At 37.3% G+C, this 12230-nt stretch overlaps 2 protein-coding genes across 3 annotated transcripts in view; one reads left to right on the forward strand and one right to left on the reverse strand.

Moving 5' to 3' along the window:
* LOC134532852 (synaptic vesicle membrane protein VAT-1 homolog-like) overlaps positions 1-4877 on the reverse strand; it is a 42865-nt gene extending 37988 nt beyond the window's left edge. For both annotated transcript variants that reach the window (XM_063369841.1, XM_063369843.1), the window contains exon 1: positions 4529-4877. In XM_063369841.1, coding sequence (XP_063225911.1) covers positions 4529-4761 — 233 coding nt within the window. In that variant the 5' untranslated portion in view covers positions 4762-4877. The remainder of the gene's footprint in view (positions 1-4528) is intronic.
* A 3737-nt stretch (positions 4878-8614) lies between these two features.
* LOC134532859 (protein O-linked-mannose beta-1,4-N-acetylglucosaminyltransferase 2-like) lies at positions 8615-11717 on the forward strand. Its single transcript, XM_063369857.1, has 2 exons — positions 8615-8708; positions 9327-11717. Exon 2 carries the CDS (start codon positions 9572-9574, stop codon positions 10553-10555), a length of 984 nt encoding a protein of 327 aa, XP_063225927.1. The 5' UTR covers positions 8615-8708; positions 9327-9571; the 3' UTR covers positions 10556-11717.
* Positions 11718-12230: the final 513 nt, after the last annotated feature.

The raw sequence follows: 12230 nt of genomic DNA on the forward strand, positions 1-12230 counted from the left end.
CTGGATGTTTATTATCTCTATTTTATTAATATTCATAATACATATTTTCGGAAGTATATTCATTCCAATTCCCATTACCATTCTGTGTCGTTTTATGTAAAATATTTTTTTTTTTTTCGACAGTGCTGACATTCATGGCCATTACAGTATCTAGATAAATACAAGACCCAGTCAACATTTAGAAGTTATGAAACAGCCGAAAAATATTTCTTCGTTAATTTTATTATTAACTTAATATAAACCCCGTGTTTTGAAACTAATATATTTATTTAAACTGAATGTTCTAAATGCATGCTATACAATGCACATAGCAAAGTATTTTCACGCTTCGTGGTAACTTACTATTCAAACGATTGTAAATGAACTGTCTGTGCGTGGTATTCCCGTAAGCGCGCTGCGTGTGGACCGGGCCGTGCGACCAAGGTGACGTAGTGCGCAGTGGACGCGTTTGGGCGGCCGGACGGTTTCACCTCCCTTTCTTTACACCATGGGGCCGCCCGCACCGCCCCCACCCTGCCCTCGCGCGTTCTGCGGCTCAACACCGCTCGACCGTTACCTGCTTCCTGCTCCGCGGCAGGCTGGTGTGTGCCTTCCTGCCGCCGCGGTGTTTTCTTTTTCTGAATATTCTTTCGACAGCCTTTCTTATGAGACTTCACAATGCAGGACTCTTAATTATTTATGTGTATATCAGCTTTTTGTGTACGTCATTCGGTAGCAGTAAGGACGTAGATCCCCCCGGGAGGAGGGGGGGCGCGCCTTCCTCTGGAACTAAGAAGCCCCTCACCGAGGGGGGGCCCGCTTGCGCTTGCAAAAGCATGACTGTGATGTAAAAATATGGGTAAATATGTACAGTAGAACTAATATTATACGTGACCCAATTAACCGGGCACTCGGTTTACCGGGTTCTCGATTAAAAATTAAATAATTCTTTGGGGGTTGGGGGGAGGGGGACCAAGCCCGCGAAGGGTAATTAATTAGGAAAGGGACAAGAAATGAGTAAAACTAAAACAACTTCTTACAAGTACAAACCAACGGGCAAAGAAACTCATTAGAATTGCCCGTATAAACTACTTACGAAATTTTGCCTTATTGTATAACCTAAATACATTTTAATTCGATTATCAGCGATTTTCGTTTATCCATGCTGATTTCCCCCCCCCCCCCCTTTTTTTCCACGCATTTCCAACGGTAAACCAAGGTTCTACTATTGTAATATGGATAACTTTCTGTATTTTTTAAAGTTCATTTCTTATTGCATGCATGTATGCCAAAATATGGGCAACATACTACATGCGAGCACCGTACCCAGAGATGACGGTGTGTTAACCCCACGTGTAGCCCGCCGCCCCCCCTAACGAGAACTGTCTGCAGGCCACCTTGCGAATCATGGAACGGATGGTTCTGCAATCTGGCGGATGGGGCAAATCATAGTTCACACATCCAAATGGAAAAAGTTCACACATCCAAATGGAAACTTTGAATTTTAAATTTAACAATATGGGCAGTACCTATTTTAACGGTAGCCATGTTTGTAGCAGGTCAAAAATAGTTTAAAGTACAAACACATAGTATTCCATTTTACAAGTGGGTTTCTTTTTTATTAAATATGTAAATTCTGCCCTCGCCGCGGTCTTAAAGCATGATATATATTTTTAAATAAACTTCATACTTATTAATTAACCTTGAAATGCAAACACATTGGTTGCCATTTTTGTTTCAGTGCATTGGGGAAGCAGCAGACTCGATAGTGAAATGTTCGGGGAAATCAGTCTCCGTAAACAGGGCTAACACGTCACAGGGCGAGGGTCACAAGTTCAATTCCTACTCCCAGCATGATTGCAAGCACAGAGTCCGTACCTCATTATGTTTTAATTCTCACTGCATTAAGCAGACAGGGCGGCAGGCATAGCAGTTAGTTGTGAAACCTGCCTTAAGTTTCAACCACAACCGACTTCACATTCAGTGTCAATATCTGCAGTATGGTGGCTGCTCTAAACGTTACAGGTCACCACAACATTACATACATGTGCCGAACTTTGAACTCTTATTAATGCATAATTTATTTTGTCAACGTATTGAGAATTGTCATTATCAGTATCACTTTCGAAAAAAAATCAGAAATTAGCCCCATAAATGACAATTCCAGGTGAATCATCAAATAAAACTTAGATAACTATTTGAGAGCTTCAGCTGCCGATAATAAAAGGAAAAGAAATTACTGTTTATTTTCCTCCACACCCTCTAGCCCATTTCCAAATTTTAAGGTTTTCGTTTAACAAGGCGTGTGCAGGTTGTTCGGAAACACCAGTAAAATTTTGGGAAATGATAGTCCATAGGAATAGATGTAAAAATGTAACGGGGTGTTTGTAATGAACCGATATATACTTTCGCTCAGCGTCCATACGGAATCAAAACCCAGAGATATTTCATGAGAATTTCCGAAAAACGCGAATTTTTTTTAATGGGGCTAAAGGTTTAATTTCTGAAACAAAAAAAAATGTTTCTAATCGTCCACCACTAACTACAAACCTTTTAGCGTACACGAGGATCAAGCCATTTTTAGTAAAATATATGAAGCTATTTTAATCTACGGAGTTGTAAGGGCGACACCATGTGCCCTCAAGTCCCCCCACGCCAAAAGAATAATTTAGAACCGGTTGGATAAAAGGGGGGGGGGGGGGGGGGGGGAGGGAATAGAATATAAATAATTCACCCGTTTTCTTTCAATTTTTCCTTTTGTTGTGGGAATGACCAATTTAAGGTTTATTAGGATTCGTGAAAAGGGGGTGAATTAACCCCCCATCCCCCTCTATCGAACGCCACTGCCACTGCTCATCACCGCTACACAATCAAGCCGTGCGACATGGTGTGCCGGCAGACAGTTCAGTTTTACCAACAACCTGAAATACACCAACATTAAGTTTAAATAAATGAATTTCTTATCTACCTATCACTTTGAAAAGACCAGTTCCAAAGAGGTTATAAGGACCACAAAAAATAAATTATGTGTCTGCGAGTAAGTACCCCTAAGGTTTCTTAAACGCTGTTCGCAGTCAAGATTCGATTGCAGAATGTTCGTAAGTACACAATAGTTTAACAAATTACGTAAAATAATTCTACTTAAAACCAACAAACCCAAAAACCTTTGGAAATTTTAAAAAAAAAAAATGGATTTTTTTTGTATCAAAGAGCTAAAAAATAAATAAAAATATAGTTCTGTAAAAATAAGAACCATGCATCTTAGTATGTAAAAACGTGAAAGTAGTCTACTTTCGTAAATATGGAGGAATGCCTACCAGATGTTTTTGGTCCGTACAATGAAGTACGCTGGTACTTAATTTTCACATTTGGCGTAACACAACATTCAAAGCTAATCTTTTCTCATTGGATAGTGCCCGACCTGTAGTTACGGGGCGGGCGTACCAGCCCTTCTGAATGGTTCAAGGCAGCCTGAGCCCTTCAAAATCCTTATTTGAAAATGAATTTTTAGACAGTTCGTAATCGATTTAAGATATTCGCTATTCACAAACTGTTCTCAATCATAAAACAAAAAGACGGGATATCGGTTCCGAATGCCCACCATATGGCAGCTTTTAAAGTAACTTTTCGGCGGGGAATAAAATCACGGAAGTACTAACGCACTTCCAAATTTAAGTTTCACTAACTAAACTAAACATTTAATGTATTTAATTTATCAGCATGTACAAACATAGTTCAGTATGCGTTTAAACGGGCTTGACAGGGCGGAATGAACAGACACGTTACGTAAAAGGCTAAACAATAAAACTTTTTAATGCGATCACGACGGTGCCGAGTGGGGCAATTACACTAACCAATCTCATTTTAGTTGAAAATCAAGCACATACTGGGCATTATAATTATTACCGCGGTTTTAAATAGATTCAGTAGAAGCAAAACCTCGTAACGCGTAATATTTGAAAATCTAGAAAATTACAGACGCTGCTTTGGATAACACTTTAGCAGAGGTTTCCCCTATATACTTTAAAAAACCTTAAAAGTTTTTAATTCCATTCTAGACCAAGAAGTATTCAGTTTTATTTACTTAACCGGGGCCATTCGCAAAGAAACGTCTAATGATCAATGCATCGACAGCATATGTTACGGCGTCAAGTATTGATCTCTACCCCCCAAGCCACGCCCCACTAGTTTAACCCTGCGCTTGGTCACAAGTTGAAGATTCGAGGTGGAAATAATCTAGTCGCCAACATCACCTGTTGATCGCCCCATTTGACCACAATCAAACTAAATCTGCAAGCGTTCAGCAGGGTCATAGAAATAAAAGTTTATCACACACACCAAAGACGACAAAATAGCGTAACTATGAACATGCTCATATCTGCCAAACAATCGCTCTACGAATTCCTTCATGCCAGAAAATACAAGCGTAAAAATAATTCCACAAACCAAATGAGTAGATGTAGGTAATAAGTAACAACGCAGATATATTAAAACACCCTTAATGAACAGTTCCAAAATAAGAAAATAATTTACTACCAAATTTACTCACCAAGCTTTCACGCGAATCAAAACTTCACCCTCTGAAAGAGTAGGTTCCGGCTTTTTAAGAATTTTAACAGACTTCAAGCCTCCAAAACCAGTTAAAACAACCGCGCGCATTTCTTTCGGGGGCTGCTCTGGAGTTTTATCGGCCACTTCTGCATCTTCTGCAGCAGGTGTGGCTTCTTCCGGCTTTTCCTTCGCCTTCTCGTCAGATACTTGAGTTTCCGGCTGATCTGACATCTTGCTGCGCTACCAGACACAACTTCTCCTGCCGACTTTCAAGACAAATGTGACAGTTTAGTGGCGCGCTCGTGATGGCGAAACGTTTTCCGAACAGGTGTCTCATGTTCATCCGCGACAAAAAATAGTTCCAAATATTCTCGAAAGTAAAATATATTCCATAATTACAACACAATTATTATAAAAAAAACTCATGCAACAAATAAATTTATTATTTAATTGACAAGTTACTTACATAACTATTTAATTTTAAACAAATATTTATTACATTTAAACAAAACAGTGCAGTGTAAACTACTGTGTTCGGAGCATCAACTATGATTAATTTATTACAGCAAAGAATACATTGCAAACAGCTGAAAAGAGAAGACATTAGGAAATAATATAGATGAGATGGAGAATTATCCATACAAAGTACAGTTAGCAATCAACATTACAGGTTTTTCCACATTTTTATTTATTATTTATTTTCACATACCAATATGGCTGTAATTTGATTATAATTGTATCAGCTGTTCTAGATTGTATTAACGACAATAGTTAAGCTGTTGCAAATATATTAGATCAAAATATTAAAAGTTAATATTATTATATAATTAAAATAAAAACAAATATAATTAATAGAAATGTAATGATTTTAGTTGACATTGTGCTCAAATTTAACCTCCAATACAGGTTACATTTGTATCATTTGTTAACAAACATATGCACCATTGGGACGTGTAGTACTCTAATATCCCAATCCCCTTTGAAATCTCTCACCTCGGCGAGAATAGGACATTATGCTCAATCTGTATATTTCCCTTATTTCTGAAAGAGTGTTCGAGAATTGTTATTAATTCAAATATATCTTGTGATCTCTCCATTAGGTGGGCCATGTTAAAATTTTAATTTTTTTTTCAAGGTCCTAAAAAACTTTATAAATATACACATTAAATATAAATGAAATAAAATTAATTACATAATGTAAAACAGCAAACAAATACAAACATTAAATAATTTTAGCACAGTAATAACAACTATCTTGAATGTACAGGCACATGACAAGTAGGTATGTTTTGATTCTCTAATGACATGTATACATTGATGTTGTAATGCCTGGGCAGGAGTCGAAGCCCGGGACCCAGTACAATCCACTGCTCGTTGCAGCTATTGTAGCATACTCGGTGACGATACTGCTGCAATCAACCACTGTCCTGTTGTGCAATGTTTACATTTGTTTTGCAATACTGTATTCCTCAAGACAGACTCAATTAATTATAAAGGAAAATTATGTTTTATTTCTTAGTACTTTTCAGAAAGACGGAAGTCATAATGATTAAATACAGGGTTTTCCCTGATATAACTTCCGCTCCAATCGGGTGTAAGTGATGGCGTGTAATTCCTGTCGTCAGTCCTGACCGAGAAACAACCGAGATCAGACACCATTTCACAGATACCTTTATTTAAACTGATTTCACTGTAATAGTTTTTTTTCCAGTAATTTATTTAAAACATATATAAAATCTTTTCTATGGCCTCTGTGTTTATTGTAAGGTTTTTAGAAGGGGCTGGACCCTCCCAATTACATTAGTAGTTATGCACCATGGAAAAGTGGGCTGGAAACAATGTACGGACCAGTGTCAACGTGTTCCAGTGAAAGACTTGAATAGTCTAGGCGGTGTGTGTCCATGGGCCCACTATATATAGACCAACAAGCATTTAAGATAGACAGCAAACCTCTAAAGCTCTCCGATGCGGGTGCATCTCCTGGCAAGCCACACTGGGCTAAATGGTCCACATGGTGTGTGAGGCTGGTCTCCCCTAAGGGTTATCAATATTTATTATCATGCTCATTATCAACATCTGCTGGGTGACTATGTCTCCACAAACTCTTGGTGAATATCGGCCAACATCATTTGGTGCCATTGGCGGATCTAGGATTTTTGTTTGGGAGGGGCTTGACCCAGCTGGGGCAAGGCTTTATCAAGGCAAACACTAAAACAATAGTGTACCCAGATGCTTTTGGAGGGGGCTTGAGCCCCTTAGCCCCCCCCCCCCTCTGGATCCGCTACTGTTTGGTGCCCTAATATGTGGTGAAATCTATCCACTCATCTCGAAAGATCTGTGTAGAGTGTGAACTTTCGGACATTGTTTGACAGCTTGGGTGCGCCAGCTGGGATAATTTAAGATAACCCTCTAGACCACATTGTTCCTCGCCACTGTCATGTGACGAAACCGTGCCACCTTCTTCCCCCTCCCACAACTTTAGATGCAGTTGTACGACTTGGACCACAATGGTGACAAAGCACTGTATCCATACCACACATGACCAGAATATTTACGAACATCACCAAGCATATGGATTCCGATAGTAGAAAATTATCCTAAAGTAGTTACAAGAAATGTTGTGCTATGATGTGATCAAGAGCACACAATTCACAGATCTTGCTAACACCTAAAAAAACCATGTGCTTTTGAATGTATTTGTATCCCCTGAATAGCATAATGATGAGCTCACCACCCCTAATGTTCAATGTCGAGAAGGCATTGGCTAGCCTGGACAACACCCGTATTTTCACCAACCTGAACCTGCGTTCTGGCTTCTGGCAGGGTGATGATCTTTCCAGAAGACATGGATAAGACCGCATTCACATTCTCCGACAGGAGATGTTTCCAATTCTGTGCCATGCCATTCGGGCTCAAGTGTGCAATGGCCACTTTTTAAACAATGATCGTCTACATGGTTGAAGGGTACCTTGGTCGTTTTGTGATAATCTGCCTGAAAGAAAGTGTTTATGTACTCGGAAAAAATTGAGAATCACATATACCACTTCTCTTTGGTCCTGAAGTGGTTGACGACGCACAAGCTGACCTGTGAAACTTGTAAATGTAACATAGGACTGGCAGTTAAGTCGAAGTAGTGAAGAGAAAATGACTCACTGTTACATTTTACCTGGATGTAATGAAGGAAATGGGATGGAAATAAAAACATCACATTTCTGCTTAATCTTAAATTTTAAATCTAATTCAGTGTAATAAATTAACTCCATTTGTATGGTAACGCAGCACATGTGTTAGCTTTTCTTACAAGCATTACATGGGTGAAAATTTTGCAGCAACCATATGTGTAAGTGAAAAATACTGTAAGTTCTTAATAAAAAAAAGTCTTTAAATTTTATCATAATCAAAAAAATCTTGAAATGAATTTTTAATTCTAAAATCACATTCTGGGCACAATGTGCAACATAATATAATAGTAGCTTTTATTCATTTCATTAACTATCATGCCTAAAACTCATTATATTTAAACGAATCTCTAGAATATAAGCACTAAAATAAAAAAAAACTATCTTTTGGCCTTTAGATTATGAATAACTAAACAAAACTTACTTTTACTTACTTAAAAAACAAAACAGCATTTCATAAATAACACTTGAAAGAATTTAACTTACCCTAAAATTAAAAAGAAAAGCAAATGAATATCCTTGATTTAAATACCATGTAAAATTTAATAATGCTTTCTTATGGTAGATTCCAGTTCGTTTGGGAATAGCATTCTCAACACTCCAACTCTACTGACTCTACTGACAACTAAAGACATATAACATATAAATACTCGCTTTGAAACATTAAACAACTTGTAAAATAATTAAAATCCCAAACTGACGCCAAATTCTAATACGCTATAGAGTTAAAATTAATTAAACATTTTAATAATATTCCCATTAATCACTACTAGCGCTGTTAGTTCACAGGCTGTCCCGAATGGAAAATTGTAGTGACTTTAATGTCAGACGTATCTGTAAGACCGTGGTGATGATAAACAAGTTTTTTAAATTCAAAATATTATATTGTTTTGTAAACATAGAAAAGGGAGGGAGGTAGATATTTGTATAGTGCGGACTAGAGTCGGTTTAGCACCGTTGTGAATTAAATTAGCTTGTGTGTCTTGTTGTTACTATTTGGTGTGGCAATGAATGATAAAATATTTTTATTAGTTACTATTTATTTTCTTTAATTTTTAGGAAACAAAAAAATAGATATATCCCAGAGTAAATTAGGGAAGAAACGTATTTTGAGTATTAATTTAGTTCATGTTGGAATGCTAAAAGCTAGTATTGTTATATTATTTTTGTCTTTTTTAATTATCAGTTTTGTAAACATTGATTATAATTTAAATCTTTTTGCTCCTATTGACTTTTCCGGAAATAAAGAACTTTCAGATAATGCGACATCAGTGTGGTGTCAAACTGATGATACTGGGAATATGTTGTGTACATTTAGAAATTTATGTTTTTCTCCTCGTCTTAAGCAATTTATTTTTGTGTTTACTCCACATTCTATTCTGCATGGTGTCAATAATAATAATATTTTGAAACATCTTGAACTTTCATCTGTACAAAACCACAACAATCTTAGTTTGAAATTGATGATTTTTCATGGCAATGACTCAGCCCTAAATTATTCAACAAAAAGACTGAGATCTGTATTACTATTGCATAGATTTAAGTGGGACAATATCATGCATGTTATTCATGATGACCTAATGCCTCTTTTTTTTACTTATATGTTAATTTGTGCAGGTAATATTGAAAAATGTGTATCTACTTACAATCTGGCATATACTGACGAAGGAGAAAATGGACCTTTTCAGAACTTGTATAGTCTGTTTTCACACACGAAGCCCGTGCACTTACACAAAGAAGAGAAGAATACATTGATTTGTTTCGATGAATGTCGAACTGGTATTGTCAGAGACAGTGTTTGGTATCAATATGGTTTTGGTAAACCACAAGGACCTGTTTCAAATACAAAACTTACCGGAGAAATGGTGAGAAAGTTTTCTGTTTTCATTAAGAAAAAGCTACTTGACAATGCAGTAAGAACTACGATGTACAAAAGTGTGTTGGTTAGTAGAAAAATTAATAGAAAAATATTAAATGAACATTTTGTTATAGAGTCAGTAAAAAATGCAGTTAGGAGTAACTTTCCGGAAATGAGTGACAAAAAATTTTACAGTGTAGATCTGACGGTCAATCGTACTGGTGATATAGTGTCCTTGTTGGCTGAATCAAAATTGCTTGTTGGAATGCACGGATCTGCAATGATATTGAGCATGTTCATGGAACCTGGTTCTGTAGTCATTGAAATGTTTCCCTATGCAATAAATGCAAGTCACGTTTCAGCCGTTCGGAGTCTCTGCAACCTGAAAAGTTTAGGACTTGTATACAGGTCGTGGACTAACATGGAAGAGAGTAATTCTGTTCCCCACCCTGAGTCTCCCCCTCTTCTCGGAGGAATTGTACATCTCTCGCCCGATGAGCAGCAGCATGTCAGGTCCGTATACCCGGTGCCGGCCGTGTACTGCTGTCACGATCCCGCATACTTGTACCGAATGTTCCAGGATACGATTGTCGGGGATGGTTTTGTCGAGGTGCTGGGCAGTGCATTCCAAGAACTAAAAAACCTGTCAGAAAGAAGAAGTAGTGTAGAATTTGAAAAGCGCTGGAGGAAGTGGTACTTCCCAGCAGAGGTTACAGGCATTGGCTGTGACATTGGTGCAGACAAGAGGACGGTGCGGTTCACTTGGATGCCACCGGTGAACGTCGGTGCCTGGGATGTCTTGACGTACAAGCTGGCGGTCGTTGGAGCAGGCATGGCGCTGCTGACACTCGTGTCATCACAGCCCTGGCTCTCAGTCAACTTGCCACCTGATGTTGCTGGAGATATTCACCTCAACATCTGGGTGAAGAGTGAGGTGAATAGTTCAGAGAGTGCAGATGTTCATTCACTCTGCCATGTTCGTGTTTAGTTTGCTAATTTTCAGAACTCTTTTACCAAAATCATTGTTGTTTGAGTTGGAGTTCCAGGACCAGTTCTATGCAACTCTCTGAACCTCTGTGTCTGGTACTCATAAAACTAGAAGCACATTCTAACAACATTATTAAATACTTTCTTATTTGTGTAGGTACTTCTTCAGTTTTTATTCTTTACTCTTCCTTCAGTTTCTAAGTTGGATGTCTTGAAATTTGTTCAGTGAATTGAACAATTTTTTTTTCTTCCAGCGATTATAAACTTGCATGCATGTTATGAATAGAAAGGTAGAGTTTTGGATAGTGGCTGTATGATGATCAGTTTGTTTGATTTTAATGTCTTTTTTGGGTATCCTTAAGAAATATTTTATTTATAAATTTTTGTAAGCGTGTCGTAAGGCTCTTTTAATAAGTTTTTCTATTTATGTAGTATGTAAGTACAAGTAGCATCGAGTCAATTATGATTCTAGAATCTGCAGATCTCACTGATTCCAATGATATCTAAGGATCCAGAATCCAATGGTTTTTGCATCAAAGATGTTCAGTTTTACCCCTAAAGTGAAAATTTGAGATTTGGAGTGCTGTGTAATTAAAATAGGAGATTTAAAGTTACCTAATTTGCCAATACCTTATGTATTTAATTCAATTCAATCTAATATTTACAAAATTTGATGGAAGAATGTGGTGGTGTTACATTTCATAAAAGTAGGATGTTTTTGTTATGAATTGTTGTGCATTGAATATAACCTAATTTTAAAGTCAATATTTTTGTGTAAGTACTGGTCAAGGTGGCCTCTGCTGGCAAAATGAAAATTATATTTTTTCCAAAGGTTTTTCAGTTGTCTCACTGAACATTCAGAAATATTATTAGTACATGAAGTACAGTATTATGGTACTGGCTTCAGTAAGTCAACGAAGAGAGTTATTACAGTTATAGCTGTAGAAACGTTTACGAGTCCAGTCTCCACCGTCCCTATAGCTGTACTACTTCAAACAGAACCTTGCATGGTCATTTTACAGTGTGTGACTATGCACCAGAACACACCAGTGATGTGTAACATATAACCTCGGTAACAAGCCTTCAAGGTTTATAACTCATGAGAGAGCGATGTAAACGAGTTGTGTATGTATTTATTCATAAGAATAAACAATATAATCAAATGTTTCACCCTGTGACTTGTGGAGGGCCATGGCACAAGCAGATGTGAGATGAAAATGGTGTATTTTTGCAGTGATGGAGGCGTTTCAACGACCAATGGTTGCCTAGGCCCTGAGAATATTAACTTATATAATTATTGAATTTATATTACATATAAATTATTATTTCACAACATATTTATAACATATTATAAAAGCCACATGGCAATGCATCACACTGTTTAGTGAAATTAATTTTTAAGTATATTTCTGGACGCGAATCGCACACTTTCCGCACCCGCCACTAGAATTCGCTGCCAGAATCGTAAACGTGGCTTACCACCCTCACGTGCAGATAGCGGCATGCTTATTACATCGACTATCGAATTATTCGCTTAGAAGATGGAAATTTTGAACAATTAGAAATGGTTGCGATAAAAGCGAAAAAGACCTGAAAAAAATATTGAACTGACAGATTGTTGTATTGGTATTTATTTTTTTCTGTTGATTTGAATGAGTTTCATGCAGAGCTTTATT

The sequence above is a fragment of the Bacillus rossius genome, chromosome 6, assembly GCF_032445375.1.
Source record: "Bacillus rossius redtenbacheri isolate Brsri chromosome 6, Brsri_v3, whole genome shotgun sequence".
Taxonomy (NCBI): Eukaryota; Metazoa; Arthropoda; class Insecta; order Phasmatodea; family Bacillidae; genus Bacillus; species Bacillus rossius.

What these genes read in the sequence shown, in the direction of transcription:
- LOC134532859 (XM_063369857.1), top strand. Translation starts at nt 9,572, where the DNA reads ATGGTGAGAAAGTTTTCTGTTTTCATTAAGAAAAAGCTACTTGACAAT.